At 40.0% G+C, this 19,998-nt stretch overlaps 3 protein-coding genes across 11 annotated transcripts in view; all 3 read right to left on the bottom strand.

Moving 5' to 3' along the window:
• The window catches only part of LOC147334699 (uncharacterized), a 42,614-nt gene extending 23,866 nt beyond the window's left edge, over positions 1 to 18,748 (bottom strand). Inside the window, exon 1 of the mRNA XM_086274296.1 lies at positions 18,630 to 18,748. The gene's annotated coding sequence lies outside the window, so the exon portion shown is untranslated. The remainder of the gene's footprint in view (positions 1 to 18,629) is intronic.
• On the bottom strand, positions 778 to 12,212 carry LOC147334700 (myelin-oligodendrocyte glycoprotein-like). Of its 4 annotated transcripts, none has more exons than XM_086274190.1 (5): positions 12,095 to 12,194; positions 2,686 to 3,063; positions 2,494 to 2,571; positions 2,303 to 2,403; positions 778 to 2,212 (listed from the first exon to the last, which is right to left on the bottom strand). In XM_086274190.1, exons 1-5 carry the CDS (start codon positions 12,192 to 12,194, stop codon positions 2,165 to 2,167), a joined length of 705 nt encoding a protein of 234 aa, XP_086130316.1. In that variant the 3' UTR covers positions 778 to 2,164. The 4 variants fall into 4 exon arrangements, with proteins under 4 accessions (XP_086130316.1, XP_086130325.1, XP_086130296.1 ...); XM_086274199.1 differs by lacking the exon at positions 12,095 to 12,194 and adding an exon at positions 5,488 to 6,202 and having other exon boundaries at positions 781 to 2,212; XM_086274170.1 differs by having other exon boundaries at positions 783 to 2,212; positions 2,303 to 2,406; positions 12,095 to 12,212.
• LOC147334698 (myelin-oligodendrocyte glycoprotein-like) lies at positions 15,658 to 18,755 on the bottom strand. 6 transcript variants are annotated; one of them, XM_086274064.1, is made up of 5 exons: positions 18,630 to 18,755; positions 17,494 to 17,871; positions 17,248 to 17,337; positions 17,054 to 17,160; positions 15,658 to 16,974 (listed from the first exon to the last, which is right to left on the bottom strand). In XM_086274064.1, exons 1-5 carry the CDS (start codon positions 18,712 to 18,714, stop codon positions 16,924 to 16,926), a joined length of 711 nt encoding a protein of 236 aa, XP_086130190.1. In that variant the 5' UTR covers positions 18,715 to 18,755; the 3' UTR covers positions 15,658 to 16,923. The 6 variants fall into 6 exon arrangements, with proteins under 6 accessions (XP_086130190.1, XP_086130199.1, XP_086130208.1 ...); XM_086274073.1 differs by having other exon boundaries at positions 15,658 to 16,971; XM_086274082.1 differs by having other exon boundaries at positions 17,054 to 17,157.
• Between the last annotated feature and the right edge of the window lie 1,243 nt (positions 18,756 to 19,998).

Here is a 19,998-nt window from a genome sequence, read left to right as displayed (position 1 = left end):
TTCACCCATTGCCTACTCCAGAGGGCCCGGTGGTGCCAGTGTCCGGCAGCCTCGCCTCTGTCAGTGCGCCCGAGGGTGGCTGTGGCTACAATGTTGCCATCATCAGTGTGTGAATGTGTGGATGACTGAATGTGTAAAGTGCTTTGGGGTCCTTAGGGACCAAGTAAAGCGCTATACAAACACAGGTCTCTGCTTTTGTGAGCACATGATATGACAGTGAATGTGCCATAATAAGACCTGCAGGTCTGAAGCTAATAATTAACTTAATTATCATAGAAATAAAATGTACTCGCTGAAACATACATGTAGGTCATGTGTTGTTTGTGATCTTTCATGAATATTCACACGTTTGTTTTATTCAAAGTGTTTACAATCTCTGTGAACTTCCACAAACAGGATTAAAGCAAAGTTTGAAGATTAAGATCACTTCATCCCACACGTTACATTTCTCACCCAGTTATCAGCTCTACTTCAGTAAAACGTGACTCTCATCAGCTCAGTCACAAATGAACACACTTTAACACGACATCAACACACTGCTTCTCTTTATGATTACAACATACAGCACATTGTCTATCAGTCTTGCAAAGTGGGATCACTGTTAATGGCCTTGTGAACGTCGCTGTTGACAGATCATTTCTTCTGCCTCTAAGTTTTTTATACTTTTCAGATATGTGCCAACATCTGAAGAAGAGCTTTGAATGGCCTTCATGAATAATTATAACTTGATTTATAGAGAACCCAGAGTTACAAAGTGCTTCATAGTTCAAATTAAAGCCTCACATTGAAGATTAATGTGTTAAGAACATAGACAGTCACATGATCAGTCACATGATCAGTCACCAACAGACACCAAATGAGTTTTCAGCAGTGCTGTTAAACAAATCAGTGAAATGAGAGTGAGTGTGATGAAGAGCTGAAGAAGAAACAGACAGCAGACAGTGATGACGAACTGTTGCTCATTTATTTGATTTCGTCATCATGTTCACAGAACACTGACGTTATTCAAGAACATGGAACAACAACAGTAAACTCAGTGAATCATTTTAATTTCTATGACACAAAACACTCAAGTTTTTAAACAGTTCATTTGGTTCAACTGTTTGAAAACATCATCAAATGCAAACAGGAAACGACACATGACGACAATAAATAAATAACTTATATAAAACAATTAAATTAATAGGACGAGGTATTAGTCGTAAAAACAAGAAAACACACAAATTGTAACAAAATGTCAAGAAGAGGCTTGAAAATCCAAGAATCCAAGAAACTCTTTCAGGTCAGTATTTAAATGTTTTTATTCTCGTGATGAAGTTTAAGCTTGTTTCATCACACAAACACTGACTTTGACTTAAAGGCAGCAAAAGCAGCAATAAACACATTTGTGTTTAAACATTTCACACCTGTAAACTGAGGACGGTCACAAATCAGACTATAAGGTTACAGTCTGAACATCGAATCCCAACCAGCAGGAAGTTTCACAGTAAATGTAATAAATTAGTTGTAGCTTTAAAAATCTAGAGTATAAATCAGCTTTTTTTCTGTTTATAAAGTGCAGCAGTTACTTAAAGTGTTCAGCTTATAGTTCCGTTTCTCTGAGACATTAAAGTTAACAGACAACTAACAAACAAGGTTTGCATAAAACACGAGTGCTTAATGTGAGCTCCATGAATCCTGTTCCTGGTACTTCAAACTCTACTGGTGATTTTCCAAAACAGTTTTAATTTTCATTTTAATTTGTCCATCAGAGACACTTTGAGGTCTCACTAAAAGATTTAGGTTCACCTTAACCAGTGAGGTAAAGACTAAATAACTTAGATTAAACACGCTGACAGTGAGGCAGAGGAGTGTTTCTTCTCCAGGCTGAACTTCACAGTTTTGTACTGAAGGAGGAAATCCATCAGTTTCACTGCTTGATGTTTCCAAGCAGATCCTCCAGAGTCTGACAGCAGCAACTCTGACTGAAGACGTCTGTAAGAAATATTTCCTGTTTACATCCTCTGATCTTCCACTCTGGGTTTTCTTGTTCTACACTTTCTTTATGTGAAAATGAGCTCGATAAATAAACCGGACGAGGCCCCAATCTGACTGAAGATCCAGCACAGATAAATCTCTGCTGCTCTCAGCTCCATTAACACCGACACTCCTTTGAGCAAGGCAGCTAGACTGGTAGTGGTTCTGTTTCTGTCTCATCATCCTCTGGATGCTTCTGTTGAAAGAAGGAGAATAATGAGTCAGTCTGACGGTACAAGAAGCAACAACATGTTTGTGTTTGTTTCTTTGTTTCTTTCTTACTTACAGTTCGATTCTGATGATGGCAGCAAAAATATACAATAAGACCAGCAACAGCTACAGCCGATATAAAAGCGATGAGAAGAACCACAGCGACGCTGGATCGACCTGCTGATGTAGAAAAGACAAGAAGGTCACCACAAATACACAAAACCCCAAACAGGGATGATGCAGAGAAGAGTTGGACTGTGTTCTCACCATTTGTTGGAGTCGTGTCCTGAGGATCTGGAGTTTGCAGCGGCGTCTCTGTCGTTGAGGTTTTAGCAAAGTTTGAATCTAAAAGACAAAACAGTCAAAATCTGTTATTAAAATTAGGCTGAAAGTTTGTATTGGGGACAAAAACAACTTTGAGTTTGGAACCACAAACATCGCCAAAACAAATCTTCTCACCGACTACAAGTTCAACGACAGCAGCTTTCACTCTGCTCTGCAGCTTGGGGATGAAACATCTGTATCTGCCGTTGTCTTCCTCCGACACGTTCAGGATCTTCAGTGAAATGTTCCCGTGTTTCATGTCGTCCATGAACAGCTCCGTCCTCCTGAAGTACGAGGCCATCTTCATGTCGGGGACCTCCTTCCTGTCCCTGTACAGGTGAACGTACTCCACTCGGCTCAGCCGGTCCGACGGGTCGGGCTTCAGGTCGGGTTTGGACCACTCCACCGTCAGACCCTGGACATCGAACATGGGCTCCAGGTGACACGGCAGGATGACATCATCACCAGGAGCAGCGATGATTGGAAGATTTGAACCAATCACCACAACCTTACCTGGAAACAGACGGAAAATTAAACCTCCTGAACTCCTACAGAACATCCACAGACCCCTGTCGAGTTACACACCAAAGACCTGGAGATCATGAACAGCCCCACTGGCCTCTGTGCTGTTATGTAAGTCTTTCTTAATATACGCAACAAAATTTCAGACATGTGCTGTTTGTTGTTCTGTTACAGGCTAACTGACCCTCGTGTGTACCGTCTGTGGTCCTGAATTTCTAACATTTTATTTCAAAAACAATATTACAAATGGGGATTAAGAATAACCCAATCATTTATAATACAATAAGGGTCTGGGGGGAAATGTGTAAAAGGTTGGGTAGAGAAGATTGCACTTCATTCTTGACTCCTTTACTGAGAAGCAAAGATTTTGTTCCAGGAATGTCTCGCAGTATGTTCGATAAGTGGCAGAAAAAGGGATTAAGGGTAATTGGTGATTTGTATCAAAACATCACACTGATGAACTTTGAGCAATTGCAGTCAAATTTTAATATTCCTAGAGACCAGTTTTTTGGCTTTCTCCAGGTTCGTAACTTTGTTCATTCTAGAATTCCACAGTCTTCAGAAATAGTTAAATATGATGATATTGAGACATTTCTTATTAAGCGAAAAGACAGAACTCATTTTATCTCAGCCTTTTACTCTCTCCTATCTACTCTCAGTAGCAACAGATTGAGCGCTATTCATAAATGGGAGAGAGATCTTAATAATCAATATACCGAAGAGGAGTGGAAAGGAGCCATTAACATGAGTAGTTCCACTTTTACTTGCAACCGCTTGCAAGAAACCCAATACAAAAATCAAACATCGCCTTTATATAGCTCCTAATGTCTTGCATAAGATTGCACCTCATATTTCCCATTTTTGTAGTAAATGTCAAAAAGAAACTGGCACTTTTTTTCATTACTTTTGGGAATGTAAATTAATCAAAAGATTTTTGAGCTTCATATCTCAAGAACTAAGTAGCATTTTTAACAACCTGATTCAAAGGGACCCCGGGTATTTTCTTCTTGGCCTACCCTCAAAAGAAGTAACATTGAATCACTTGCAGCGCAAATTATGTGACAAACTATTGCTGGTAGCTAGGAAATGTATTCTCATTAATTGGGTTAAGGATAAACCTCCCTCTGTGACTTTGTGGTACAGAGAATTATTTAAAGTTATTCCTCACGAAAGAACTGCTGCTATTTTAGGAGGAAATGAGGGTTTCTTTCTCAATGTTTGGTCCCCTTTGCTTTCTTATTTGCCAAATGATTTGTCCCAACTGTTGAGGGGGGTTGGTTGCGATTAAGATGTTCTCAGTTAAATAGGAAGTAAGCGTAAAGGACAACAATTCACTCTTGGAGTTTATCTTTTTCTCTTTCTAAATCTGTGGCTAATTGAGTGAAAATGTTGTTTTTCTCTCTCTCCTCTTTACCCCATATGTGAATTTGTACAGGTATATAATGACTTTAATATATTCCCTTTGGGGTTTTTTTCTTTTCTTTCTGCTTTGTTATGTTTTATGCTTTTCTTGATAATGAATAAAACTGTTTAAAGTGAACATTTTATTTCACTATAATAAAACTTTATCAAGCAATAACGTGTTTATTAAAGTTTAACAACACAAACTGATTGATCAGCCTGATGCTCATCCAAGTTCTAAGAAACAACACAAGTATTTATTCATAATAATAGTTCGTGTGACTCATCCTCAGTAAGTTTTACTGTATCAAGCTGATTTAAGTCAACCATCGCACAGTCTGCTGTTTTCACTGATTCATGTTTCCCTTCTAATTATTTACTTGTTAAGACTGACTGTTTAACCTCGCTGCGAGTTCAGCTTTAATAACCAACTAATTTCATTTATTAAAAATTTTTAAACTACAAATCCAGAGTAAACTACAAAACACGCACAGACACCTGATTGGACGAACGAGCCACGTCGGCAGTCAGATGTAATTCCTGATGGGGTCATGATTGTCAAGCTAATGTGTTTTTATAGAAAACACATTAGCTTGTGGAAACACGTGTAGTCAGCAGCAGCATGTGCGGACTGAATCTGCATCACTCCGGATCAATAAACAGGGTTTTAGTTTCGGCTCACCGGACGTTGTGTTTTGTAACTCTGCTCTTTCTCTCCTCTGACAAACACACGGCTCTCATAAACCTGACATGCCCACAGACTGCTCGGTGAATCACCGCCATTCTGTCCGTTATAAACAAACCTCACACTGTCAGGCAGGTTCTGACTATCTTCTCGTTTTAAGCTTCTTCCGGTTTTAAAGTAACTCACTGACAGCTGTCACACTGTTAGTGACGGACAACACAGCACAGCTGATAACAGTCATTTCAGCTTATTCACATCCGCCAGTTTTTCATTAAAATTCACTGTAATCTGCACTAACACGCAGCTAGAAGCTGGACACGTCGGCTTACCGTGTACAGGAGTCCAGACGGACAAAGCCGAGCACAGGAGAAAAGTCCGGAGTGAGAAAAAGAAAGAGTCCTTAAAGTAGAAGTTGTTCAGAGACATGATCGATGATTAAAAGTTCCGTTTTCTGACTGAAGCGAGTTTTTTTTTTTTTGGAAATCTGTAGTCTGATCAGTCCCTGCCTGCTTCGCTCTGAATGAATGAATGAGCCGTGAGGATCTCCCTTTTTATATACGTAACAGTCTCCGCCTCCTGCAATCTGGGTGGGGTTAACTGAGCCCTGGAGTGTTAAGAAGTCCCATGACGTGACGACGTTAACGGAAATCTCACTGTGACGTTTGCGTGCCGGTCGCGCTTTAACGCATCACAAAAGTTACTGTATTTGGATCATTTCTATAGAAACTCCGAGTCTCAGTTTGTAACTAGTCTGCTCGGTCTCACTTTCTGTTCAGTTTGAAGCCTCAGACATTATAATGTGTCTCACTGATAACAAATAAAAACAAGCCGACCTGTCAGGTGAAGTAAGCGAGTCTGAACTTTCATAATAGAAAAACATGAAAGTCATGTTGACACAACGTGTCGTGTCATTAATGATTCAGCAGTATGTAGCACAGCATCCAGAGACTAACTTGGAAATATGACTATTTAATCAATCTAATAATCTGTTAGATACAGAAGGTGAGTTTGATCATTTCTCTGTGAGATCAAAGCTGCAGCAAAGATTCAACGCTGTTTACAATGTTGTGATGATGTAACATCCTCCACCTGCCAGTATAAATGCTCAGACATGTCAGTGCAGAGAACAATGGAAGCTCTGCTGGTTAAACTGGTGCTGGCAGCACTGCACTCCTCCTTATAGTCAATACAGATATTTTATTTGTATACACCATGTATTACATCACTGCTAATAACAACCATAATCAGAGTCATAATAATATATTTATTAATAACATACCAAAGACGAGTAATAATATATAAATGACGAATTAACCACGTTTTAAATACCTTATTTATGCTTAATAGTGTGGCATTAATATAAAGTGCTACCATTATGTTTAATATATCTAAAAGAAAATCAGGACTCGTACTTTGAGGTTCTGTGACATTAATTAAATGGATGAATTCTCAATAACAACATTGATTAGCTCCACAGAAGCTCCAACAACACGAACATCCTGTTTCTGCAGCTGTTTGTGCTTCACTGGAAGCAGATGATGTATTAATGGCAGCAAAGTTTGAGTTTTACTCTCACTTCTTCTTACAGCACACGTGTTTCCCACAGACTGCATGTAGCAACCACTACTTTTGGCCACTGCCTCTACTGGGAACTAATCTCACCGCAGTCGGCCTGGACAATCCAAGACTATTAGAGTGAAATAAACCTCAGTGGGTTTTTACTGTAACACATGCACTGGTTTACCTAAATCTTGTCTCTGACATTTGCGCTCTATGCAACACTAAATGAAAATAATTAAAAGAAATACAACTAGACTGAAACCAAGAAAAATTAAACATTTTTAAGCAATAAAAACTAAGTTGAAATAAGAAAATTTGCTCTGGAAATAAAAAACTTATTCAGAGAAAACTTTGTTTTATTAACTTTTCCCTGGAGCAGAGCTGACAGCGCTGCGTCAGCTGGACTGTAGATCCCGCTTAAGACAACACGTGACATCAGTTTGTATAAAATAGGTAAACGTGCTTCATCTCTCATCAGTTCAGCAGCTTTTTCTAACAGGAACTTCTCTGATTTAAAACCAACAGACGTGATTTACAGGAGGAAGCGGTGGATGTTGTTGGTTTATTGGTGGAAGTTTGACAAAAAGCCTCATAACTTCTGATGAAACCGTGACTCTTACAAGTGTGACATGTATCATCATACAGAACGCTCTGTAAAATGAGTCAAAATATTATGTCTCATTTGACCTCTGACCTCTTCTTCAAGGTCAGACTGATCTGAAGGTCCCATGCAGATTTGAGGAGCCAAGGATCAAACCACCAACTTTGTGTGTGTGTGTGTGTGTGTGTGTGTGTGTGTGTGTGTGTGTGTGTGTGTGTGTGTGTGTATATTTTACAACAACAGTTGTCAGGCACTTTATTGTAAAGCATCGACCCAGAAAAACAGTTCAGTCTGAAACTGGTCATGAACTCATGATCTCAGGTCAGGCGATAACTCTCAGTGGATCTGTCACTGGGAGTGTCAGTCATTCCACACGACCTCTCACACGCTTTTATAAACATCTTTTACATAACATCTGATGTCATCAGAGGGATTCCCTCCTGCTTCACTACGCAGGGAGAACCATGTAAACAAACACAGGAAACACTTTTATGATGGGTGTTGGTTGTTGGGTGCAACATCCACCAACCAACACCTGGTCGAGATCTGTGACCCAGATTCATTATTTGCTTTGTTTCCAGCAGCAGTTTTATGATTCTTTATGACTTTTTACTGAAACACACTTATGTGGATTTACACAGATGAGAACATTAAGAAGATAAAAACTCACTCAGATACTCACAGTTTGTCTTTTAAAGCTCAGCAGAGAAGATTCAGATTCACACATTTTGTGCCATTTAAGTGGAGCCTTTAAATGTTATCTGAGTCTAAATATAACACAGCAGGTTTATTACTGGAGAGTTCAGGAGTCATGAAAAACTGTGTTGCGCTGGGAGACACTCTATTGTGACGTAGTTTCTGAAACATTATGAGTTATTTATAACTCTGTTATTTGTGGTTCATTCCTTTTCGTCACCAAAAGGAATGAAGAGGGAACTCCTTCCTTGTTTACCAAACAAAGTAAACGCTGAATGAACAACGACAGAGCTCGTTCCTCTGGTCTTAGATCTGTGCTCTCTTCCGGTCGATTTTTTCCTCGCTACCTTCATATTTTTTCTTTTTAAACCTTAAGTGTCAAAAGAATCCTGTTCACTTATTTTCAGCAGTGTGTTTACTTTATTACTGGAACAGTTTTCTGGATTTACATCTTTGAATCCAGCTGTTGTGTGAACACATGAAAATTTGCAGATAAAGTGAACACAGCTGGAAACTGTGAGGAAACAGAACAATAATACAACTAACTATAACTACACTGTAACACATATTTTAATCATGAATGGCTCCTAAACATGTTAGCAATGAATAAGTTGATCATAAAATTATTTAGGTCAGGTGATAACTGTGAAATTGTCACTGGGAGTGGGACTGATACAGCCTCAGTGTGTTAATGATAAAGGTGAGAGGTCATCTTGTTTCGTCAGGTTGAAGGACGCCTCTCCTGCTGCAGCCAAGCAGTGAGAGGTTTAGGTGCAAACACTGATGGATTAGTTATTACTGACCCACAGTTGTTTTAGATTTAGCAGCTTAAATCAAGCTGATGTTGAACAAATGAAATGTTCCAAGCTGAAGTGAAAGTATTAGAAAATACTAAAGAAAAATAAAAACTGCAGAGAGAGAGAGAGAGAAGCAGTTCAGTCTGAAACTGGTCATACACTCATGACCTATCGCCTGACCTGTCCCTGGCTGTGTCAGTCATTCCACATGACCTCTCACACGCTTTCATAAACATCTCTCATGTCTGATGTCATCAGAGGGATTCCCTCAGAGGGAGAGTCATGTAAACAAACACTGGTAACACTTTTATGATGAGTGTTGCTGGTCGACACAAACACGAGCTTAAAGTCAAAAAGTCAAACACCACTTGTGTGAAGAGTGATCTATACTGGTTACAGTGGTTAAAATACTGATCGTGGCCCCTCACATAAAGAGGAATCCTCTACAGCTCCCGGAGTAAATCAGCTGGGTCGGTACAGAGGTAACAAAGAACCAGCACCACACACGGGCAGGGGATCACTCTGGCCCGGCCGCGTGGAAACAAATATAAACAACAGTCCACAAATAAACTAAATAAAACAAGGCAAAGTGAAAGAAAATGAGACCAATAAAAATAAAACCAACTGGGAGAAGACAGCAGGGTCCAAAACCAGCGGCTGCTACAGAAGTTTCTATAGTTCAATTAGGCTGGAACACAAACTGCTGAGGAGAGGTTTATAGCAGCAGACAGAGCCTGAAAAACGCATTTAGCACTTAACCTTCTCTGGTTAGCAGTCAGGATGCTTACCTCAGGACTGAAGTCGCTATACTGAATCTGCTTAAATACAGCAACTACCTCTCTCCACGACAGCTGGAGTCAAAAAGGAATAAGGCGGCCACGCTGGGGCCACAAATGTGTCACTATACAAATGTCCCAAAAAAGAAAGAATCGCAGGACAAACGTGCAGCCTACCTGTGGCTGTGGCGTAGCCCGACCAAGACCACCCGGTTTATCCTGATGATATATCCGCTCGCAATGCTGCTTGCAGGAGCAAGGGAGGAATGAACGGGAGGAAACCTGCGAGGCAGTGCAGGCGCCACGCTGCAATTAGTGTACACGTGACAAACAGAGAGCGAGAGCAATAGGGCGAGTGAGTAGCCCATCTGGCGACACTGAGCTCTCACAGCATAAACACTGTAAACTCACTCAGTCATTTCCTTATTTCCTTGATGACATCATCATTGTTTATAAATAGGAGTTACCTGGTGATGTGACGGGAGTTTCAGGGCGGTGTTTGCATGCTTTCATACTTTCACTCTCACTATCACAGGAAGACAGTCTCAGTCTCATAAATGACTTTATTTGGATTGTTATTGGCACAGACACTGACTCTCTAACCCTGCTGTTATCTCAGAGGGCGGTGCTATCCTACCCTGGATCACCACCAAGTCATTGGTTCAGGTATGTGGACGACACCTGGGTGACAATCAAATCTCATATTTAAAACCATCATCCTCTGGAGCATAAACTGGGTGTCTTGAAGACGCTACAACACAGAGCAAACACCATCCCCACGGATGAGGTGCCCTCAACCTTATAAGGTGTTTACAAGAAACCTGCAGTCAGCTGAGACTGAAGAAGTCACGTGGATCAGTGACGAAATGTTTCTCCCACTGAAAACATTCAGATGAACAAAATAAACTTTTAGGGATCGTCTCGCTTTTCTTCGAGACTCAAACAAACATATTGTTGTAATTTTTCGCACTGATAACAAAAGAGAGACAGAAAGTTTGATCACATCCTGATTCTGCTTCAGGTGAAACGAGGCTGAGCTGCTCGCTCCGTGTCTGAAGGATTTTAGCGTCTCTGACTAAAATCTGCAGGGTCATGGTTTCACCCACTCACCTCCTCCACCCGCAGCGTGTCACATGTCAGTATTGTGTGCAGAGAAAAAAGAAAGCTCTGCTCATTAAAATGATTTTTATACATTTACAATAAAAACCAGGGCTCGTTCCTCTGTGTTTCTGTGCCGTGAATCAAACACACGATGTCCCCACTACAACAACACAGAGTAACGACCGAACTTCTGCGACCGTCAGAACATGCTGCAAACACGCGCTCGAGTAATCGCAGATGACCATAACATTACTGCAGACACATTAAGGTCACGTGTAACAAAACTATTTGCAATCCGTGTATTTTAACGTAATTTACTGACCTTTTCTTTGGACGCTTTGACGCGGAGATCCATTTTCTCAAAGAGCAACCAGGAAGTAAACAGCTCTGGTGACACATACGTCACTCTCATGTGACACATAAATCTCCCCGTATTATAATATTAAAGTATTTACTGAAAAATGCTTTAAAAATCACTCAGGAACATTTTAAAATTTCATACATAAAACTATTGTTTACTGTTACTTGTGTGGGTTTAAATGAGTTAAACACAAAGTGTAAAGACATAAATATTGATGACTACTGTCGTATAGCCGAGAGACAGAGTGAGAGAGAGAGCGCCCCTGGTTTCAAGAGGGAAAGTAAAAGAGGCAGAAATGTTCGGCTTTGACTCCGGTCTGCTCTCTTTTTCTACTTTAAACCGAAAATGTCGTTTAAAACCACAACAACACACTGAGGATCTCTCTGCGCGGGTTAGGTCGGGCCCTCATTGGCTATTTCTAAAACACCTGTTAAAACTCTTTTTTTTCTTTAGCTTTATTTATTTGTTTGTTATTAATATTGTTGTTGTTGTTATCGAATGACTGTGCGGTTTTTGAGGGATTTGTGTACCACTTGTGTTTTTATTGATAGTGTAGTATAATAAGTTGTGTTGTTTGGAGTTTGCAGAGCTTCACTGTGTCACAGAACAGCATTATCAAGATGGCCTGGCCTGTATTTATATAGCGCCTTACTAGTCCCTAAGGACCCCAAAGCACTTTACATATCCAGTTATCCACCCATTCACGCACACATTCACACACTGGTGATGGCAAGCTACATTGTAGCCACAGCCACCCTGGGGCGCACTGACAGAGGCGAGGCTGCCGGACACTGGCGCCACCGGGCCTCTACAATAAAAATCAGCGCTCGTTCCTCTGTGTTTCTGTGCCGTGACTCAAACACACGATGTCCCCACTACAACAATACAGAGAAACGAACGAGCTACTGTGGCCGTTAACACTAAACTCCGCTGCAAACACAACTTCGAGTAATCACATGTGAGTATAACATCACTGCAGACACCATAAAAATCACGTGTAGCAAAAATATTTCCCCTCCGTGTATTTTAACGTCCTTCACTGACCTTTTCTTTGGCAGCTTCGCCGTGGACATCCACTTTCTCGAAGACCAGGAAGTAAACAGCTCTGGTCATGTGACAATACTCCAAGCACGTGCCACTGCATACACTTATTTCTCCACATTATAATATTAAAGTATTTACTGAAGGGAAAATAAAAGAGGCAGAAATGTTCAGCTTTGACTCCGGACTGTTCTCATTTTCTACTTTAATCAGAAACTGTTGTTTAAAACAACAACAACACACTGAGGATCTCATTGGCTGTTTCCAAAACACCTGTTAAACTCTTTTTATTCATTGACTTTTAACTCAGAATCAAAGTGCTGTGTTCTCAGCTTTATTTATTTATTATTAAAAGTGTTGTTGTTGTTACCCAATGACTGTACGGTGTTTTGGGGATTTGTGCATCACTTGTGTTTTTAAAAAGTTTTGCATTTCTGAAACACGATTAAATCCTTCAGGTTGAGGTGTTGCTCAGGTTTAAAAGGCATTGATCCATGAGACATGAAAGATGATACAAAGCTGAACTTGGAAAGAATTTGTCTCTTGGAAAAGACATTTAGGAATTTATGTATTTTAAATACTTATTTTTGAATTATTTGAAAATAAAACCTAACACTAAGCTTTCCTTGGTAGTGTGCAGAACAAACCTGATGACACTAAATCCCAGACAGCTTAAAAGTCAACCAATCACATCCAAGCATTGAGCCCCCCCCCCCCCCCCCCCCCCCCAAGGCTGTGAGCAGGGTGGCAGAAGAAAACAAAGCTGGCTGAATCCAAACAAAGGGAAGAACACACACACAGTAACCACAGCAGTGTTTGCTCAGTATACTTTATTTATGGGCTGTTTCCACTGCACCTTGTGCTGAGTTACTAAGCAACTGAAACAGCCTCATAAATGTTGCCAGAGGGAGAACACAGTGCCTACAGTCACAGCCTCCATATTTGTAGTTCCTTGTTTGTAGGACGATTTCTCCAAAACATGTGTTGATCATACTTATTGATAGTCTATAATAAGTAGTGTTGTTGGGAGTTGTGCTGAGCTTTTCTCTGTCACTTTGTCACAGAATAGCGTCATCAAGATGTGATGCCCACATTGGCCAGGAGGTGTCGCTGTGAGACGGCTTTGAGCCTCTCTTTGTCCATCATTGATGACGTTTACAGGCATCTTCTTCAGATCACCTTTGCTGAGAAGTTCACCAGGTGCAAAGAAACGAGAACAGAAAAGCCAAATATTTTTTTAAAAGGTCCAACATGAAAACCACAACTGACACTTTTCTGTGTTTTCTATCACCTGGTTTTACTTCTGCTTCCCCCCCACAGCTTTCACTGCAGTGTAACACACACTTTGTACACAGAGTTGGTTTGCTGAGGCCGGGGTGCCTCTACTTACAGGGTGATGGGTCTTAGAGGACAGATCGACATGTAAAGTGTGACTCATGCTGTAGCTGGCTCTGACCTTGGACTGTGTGTTTTATCCATTTTGTTAGTGTAACACTGGCCTGTTTATCCTTCCATTTTTATCATTATTGTGCTAATAAATGATCTTTTAGAGTTTTGTTAGTTTTCCTCTTTTTCCCACAGCTGAGACAGATGGTGAGACCTCCAATCTTTGTGTGTGTCTTACATTTATTTTTAGTGTTTGCCCGATGAGACATCGATAATCAGGTTTGTTGAGACTCTGTGAACACATAATTTTACATACTTTTTTCATAATGTTTTTTAAACTTATGAACTGCTTTCAGGAAGTTGCTGTTATTGTAACACCTGCACTAGTTTTCCTGAAGCTTGTCTCTGACAGTAATTAAACATAATAACTAAAAGCACTTAAACAAACACTGAACTAAAAATTTGCTGCCATGATGGATGGATCTAACATCCATCTACATAGATCCAGGTCAGAAAAGTACAAACATCTGAAGCACCAACAGTATAAATGTTTTAAATTGTTTATTTTTTATATGTTTTTGTCTAATTATAAGCTAAGAGAATGAAATTTAGGGGATTTCTGCTCCTGTTAAAAGTCCACACAGGTTAAAAAGTGAATAAAAAGGAGAAATAGAATGAGATCCTGATCATGCACTGAAGCGGCTCCCCCTCTGCTGAAAGTGAAAGTGTGATTTTATTGCTGCTTGAGCTGAGGACTGTTTTGAAAAGCAGAGCTAAAAATCAGAAGTGGGGAATGTGGGGGTCTTTCCACCTGGGTTCATAAGCAGAAGAAGGGGCAGGTAGACCAGAGGGGGGGAATCCCCCTCACTCCCAGACTGTGATTAAGTCTCACTGTGGCGTCCCCACTATGATCAAACATGACACCATCACATGACTGAACGTGACTGTATCCCAGATCACTCAGGATGAGCTAATGTGTTATTTATGGCATGAGTCGAAGCAAAGGTTAAACATTAAGATCACGTCATTACGCCGGTTACATTTCTCACCCAGCTATCAGCTCTACTGCACTTCAGCGTGACTCTGTCTCTCATCAGCTCAGTCACATGTGGATACACTTTAACATGACATCAATACACTGCTTCTCTTTATGATTACAACACACAACAATGTTTCTTGTTACTTCTTTTTAACTCAATCACATATGACTGACATGTGATAGCTCTGTGGTTCTGTGTTTGTCAATCACAGCATAATTAATATCAGGTTTATTTCATCATACATGTCAGACAATTTCTGAAGGTTTGCTTTGGTCCTTCTGACCAATTACCAAAGTCCACAGACAACATCTGGACTGTGCCGCACACACACACACACGCACACGCACACACACACACACACACACACACACACCTAACTGATATAGTGTTAACCATCAAAAATGAATGCTTAACCCGAATCCCCGACACTAAGACCACATTTTTAATCTCAAAAATGCCTTAAAACTCGCGGGGACCAGTCCTCACAAAGATATCTAAACATCGTACACACGTGCGTCAAATCCCAGTAAAAGGTCAGGTCGTCAGGTTTCAGGTATTGGAAACATGGAAACATTTCACAGTAATAATGATATTCTGATTAAACCTCACTGATTTGATTTTGACTCATTTTTTTTATTATATTCTGATTAAATTCAAGGATAATTAATTATTACCAGAATCAAATAGAGCTGAGCTTGGTTGTGTCACTCTAAACATAATAAGGCTGTTAAGTCCTTTCACACTGTCTCAGATGCAGTGAGACGTAAGCCCAGAGTCTTCTATCTACAAGCCTATGAAACTGTTGTGCGTCCTTTGGAGGAGCAGCTGTGATCACCGTGTTCCTGTTGTGTTCCTCTGACATCTCGTTCCCTTTAATCATTGAAAACATGTGACTGTAAAACATTAACAATTATAAACCTGTATCTGCCCACATCTAAAGAAGAGCTCTGAATGTCCTTCATAAATAGTAATAATAACTTGATTTATAGAGAACCTTTCAAAACTCACATGATCAGTCACATGATCAGTCACCAACAGACACCAAATGAGTTTTCAGCAGTGCTGTTAAACAAATCAGTGAAATGAGAGTGAGTGTGATGAAGAGCTGAAGAAGAAACAGACAGCAGACAGTGATGACGAACTGTTGCTCATTTATTTGATTTCGTCATCATGTTCACAGAATACTGATGTTATTCAAGAACATGGAACAACAACAGTAAACTCTGTGGGTCATTTTAATTTCTATGAAACAAAACACTCAAGTTTTAAACAGTTCATTTGGTTCAACTGTTTGAAAACATCATCAAATGCAAACAGGAAACGACACATGACGACAATAAATAAATAACTTATATAAAACAATTAAATTAATAGGACGAGGTATTAGTCGTAAAAACAAGAAAACACACAAATTGTAACAAAATGTCAAGAAGAGGCTTGAAAATCAAAGAATCCAAGAAACTCTTTCAGTTCAGTATTTAAATGTTTTTATTCTCGTGATGAAGTTTAAGCTTGTTTCATCACACAAACACTGACTTTGACTTAAAGGCAGTGAAAGCACAAAGTCACAAATCAGACTATAAGGTTACAGTCTAAACATCGAGTCCCAACCAGCAGGAAGTTTCACAGTAAATGTAATAAATTAGTTGTAGCTTTAAAAATCTAGAGTATAAATCAGCTTTTTTTTCTGTTTATAAAGTGCAGCAGTTACTTAAAGTGTTCAGCTTCAGTTTCTCTGAGACATTAAAGATGGTAGACAAAGTCTACAAACATGTGAAGTAAGAAAAACAGTCAGAACTCAAACTGTACTAACAAAGTTTGCATTCATACAGTGACGTCAGTTTCCATCACAGCGTTCAGGTGATGTTTTATTTTCATCTTTCCACATTATCTGTGTCACAAACGTCCATATTCATGGAAATTTCCTTTAATGCTATGAAAAATCTTCCAGCCCTGCTGAGGTTTGAGAATGATTCATGTCATTCCAGCACAGTGATGATCAGGGAGGATTTAAACCCTTTAATTTGTCCATCAGAGACACTTTGAGGTCTCACTAAAAGATTTAAGTGCACCTTAACCAGTGAGGTAAAGACTAAATAAATTAGATTAAACACGCTGACAGTGAGGCAGAGGAGTGTTTCTTCTCCAGGCTGAACTTCAGTTTTGTACTGAAGGAGGAAATCCATCAGTTTCACTGCTTGATGTTTCCAAGCAGATCCTCCAGAGTCTGACAGCAGCAACTCTGACTGAAGACGTCTGTAAGAAATATTTCCTGTTTACATCCATTCAAATCAGGCTCACATCCTTTTGTAGGTGTGACCTTATGATGATCTCAGTGCTGCTGGGCCCGAGTGTCTCCCTGTGGATGCTGGTTTGAATCCCCAATCTGACTGAAGATCTACACTTCTAGACTTGCAGTGGTTGTTTTTGTGTCTCATCGTCCTTTTGATGCTTCTGCTGAAAGAAGTTGAATAATGAGTCAGTCTAACGGCACAAGAAGGAAAAACATGTTTGTGTTTGTTTGTTTGTTTCTTACTTTTAGTTTCTGAAAAATGCGAGAGAAATATGCAGCAAAACCAGCGAGAGTCAAAACTAATAATAAGGTGACCACAGCGACGACCACAGGGACCCTGGATCGACCTGCTGATGTAGAAAAGACAAGAAGGTCACCACAAATGCACAAAACCCCAAACAGGGATGATGCAGAGAAGAGTTGGACTGTGTTCTCACCATTTGTTGGAGTCGTGTCCTGAGGATCTGGAGTTGGGAAGTTTCTGGGATGTAGTGGTGCCATTGTTGAGGTTTTTGCAACATTTGGATCTAAAAGATGCAAAAAAAGAAAGAATAGAGTTATAATCTGCTAGTAAAATTGAGACAAAAATTTTCTAACGGTACAGAAAAAACACACAAAACAAGTATCAGAGTGTTTGAATTTTAGTTTGGAACCACAAACATCAACAAAACAAATCTTCTCACCGACTACAAGTTCAACAACAGCAGCTTTCACTCTGCTCCGCAGCTTGGGGATGAAACATCTGTATCTGCCGTTGTCTTCCTCCGACACGTTCAGGATCTTCAGTGAAATGTTCCCGTGTTTCATGTCGTCCATGAACAGCTCCGTCCTCCTGAAGTACGAGGCCATCTTCATGTCGGGGACCTCCTTCCTGTCCCTGTACAGGTGAACGTACTCCACTCGGCTCAGCCGGTCCGACGGGTCGGGCTTCAGGTCGGGTTTGGACCACTCCACCGTCAGACCCTGGACATCGAACGTGGGCTCCAGGTGACACGGCAGGATGACATCATCACCCGGAGAAGCAATGATTGGAAGATTTGACCCAATCACCACAACCTTACCTGGAAACAGATGAAAAATTAAACGTTGTGAACTCTCACAGACCGAAGACTTGAAGATCATTAACAGCCCCGTGAGCCTCTGTGCAGTTATTGTCATAGTTTTCTGCACTTTGAAAAAATCATCTAAATTTTCAAATGAAAAAACTGTACAGCTATTCTCAACATTAAAGTTAATAAGTTAATAATAGGTAAAAAGTAGAGATAAAAGACCTTAAAGTGGAATAACTCAAGTCAAATCCATCAGTAGTTTCTTAGCCATCCAGTCTTTAAACTACCAGGAGCTCAGATTTTGCAGCATAGCTGAGAATATTTACACTCTGGACCAACTAACTATGAATACTTCACATTATAAATCATGACATAGTCCCCTCCCATTAAGTACATAAGGTGCTATTGGAAGTTAAATGTATCTATAATACTGCATTTGCTTGGTATCGTGTCAGAGTTTGCAGCTTTGCTGAGAATAGTTTAACTGCAAAGTCTTCCTTAAATATGAAAATGCACACATCGCAACCATCGCTTCCGATAACATTTGACTACGATCACACGTCATATGTGTGAAGATACGGTCGCTGAACTGAACAGAAAAGGTCATTATCAGTGTCTGCCTATGGATCGTCACACACTCACTGACGGCTGCCATCAGCGCCGCATATAAAAGACAAAGTTCTAACAGTGAATTCAGTTTGATCCAAATTTCAAAAAGTTACATTTTAGCTTTAAGCTGAAAGCAGAGTTTAAGTAAAACATCGGTTTACCTTGAACAGGTGCGATTAAGAAAGCCGAGCACAAGATTAAAGTCCAGAGTGGAAAAGTGTAAGAAGACGAGCTGAGCCGGGACATAACAACAAGTGCAGAGACTGACGGGGCGACTCGGACTTCCTCCGCTCCTAAACGCGACTGCTGAGTGGCTGTCAGGGAGACGCTCTTATTAAGACGTCATGCGTAATTTTTTCCATGAAGGGCGTGTCATTGGTCGTCATGACAACAAAACAAGTCCTACAGCTCCGGTTTGCTCTGTGACTAGACGAGTGACTGACTGACGCTGTGTTGTAATCACCAGTAACGACGTAGCAGTGTCTAGAAATTAACTGTGATGTCATTCTAAATGTTGATATTTTGAAAATTCTCATATTTTATTAGAAAGAAAAAGGTAAAAGAAACAGAAAAACACGAGATTATAAGATACCAAAGCAATGTAAGTAAGTAAGGAATTAAAGTTTATTTATTAAGCGCTTTTCACAGAAAGGCGGTCACAAAGCGCTGTACACAAATATTAAAACATAATTGTAGAGGTAAACTATTCCACAGACTTGGTGCAACAGACTGAAAGGCTCTGTCCCCTTTCGTCTTCAGTCGTGTAACAACCAGCATACCCTGGCTGTGTCCCAATTAAGAGACCGCACGCTTGAAGTACCCGCACTACGCGTACTACGTACGGTGCGTACTATAAGTACGAGAAGTGCGGAAGTGAGAGGTTTGTGAAATGGGATGGTATACGCTTCGTCGCGCTGTTCAGGTTGCCTAGCAACCATGATACTAACTTACATACAGCTTTGTGTGACATAAATGAAGGAGAAAAATGTTTTGTTGGTCATTCATTTTTGTCATGACATCATTTTGATTAGTTGAGTATCTGAGGCAGAGACCACAGGACTCTAAAACATGATTGTTGGGCTTCATTTCTGTGCTGAACAGTCATTTAAGATTAGTTAGTAAATAACAATTAATTAATGTTGCTCATGAGACTAAAGTCATCTCACTGTGGTAATGTAAATATAATATGGCCAATATTATAGTATTGTCAGATTATTATGAGATATATACACACACACACACACACACACACACACACACACACACACACACACACACACACACACACACATATACATATATCACTGACTTTCAGCTTGTTGTGTTTGTTGATATATGACTGACTTTAATTATTAAACATTCGCACATAAATAAGTGACGTCATATTCAGTACTTTTGACAGTTCACTCTTCGGCCGCTCCATCTTATTAGGGAAATTCCATATACATAAATGTAAATTTCAAAACTCAACCCCATCATTTAATTTGTTTTTGATTGAAATTGAATATTACTTAAACTCTCCTAAATTAA

The sequence above is a fragment of the Aulonocara sp. 'chitande type north' Nkhata Bay genome, linkage group LG3, assembly GCF_057382095.1.
Source record: "Aulonocara sp. 'chitande type north' Nkhata Bay isolate Kocher_YH1m ecotype deep benthic linkage group LG3, A_spYH_male_GT1.1, whole genome shotgun sequence".
In the NCBI taxonomy this organism is placed as follows: Eukaryota; Metazoa; Chordata; class Actinopteri; order Cichliformes; family Cichlidae; genus Aulonocara; species Aulonocara sp. 'chitande type north' Nkhata Bay.
This window is presented reverse-complemented; position numbering and strand designations above follow the sequence as displayed.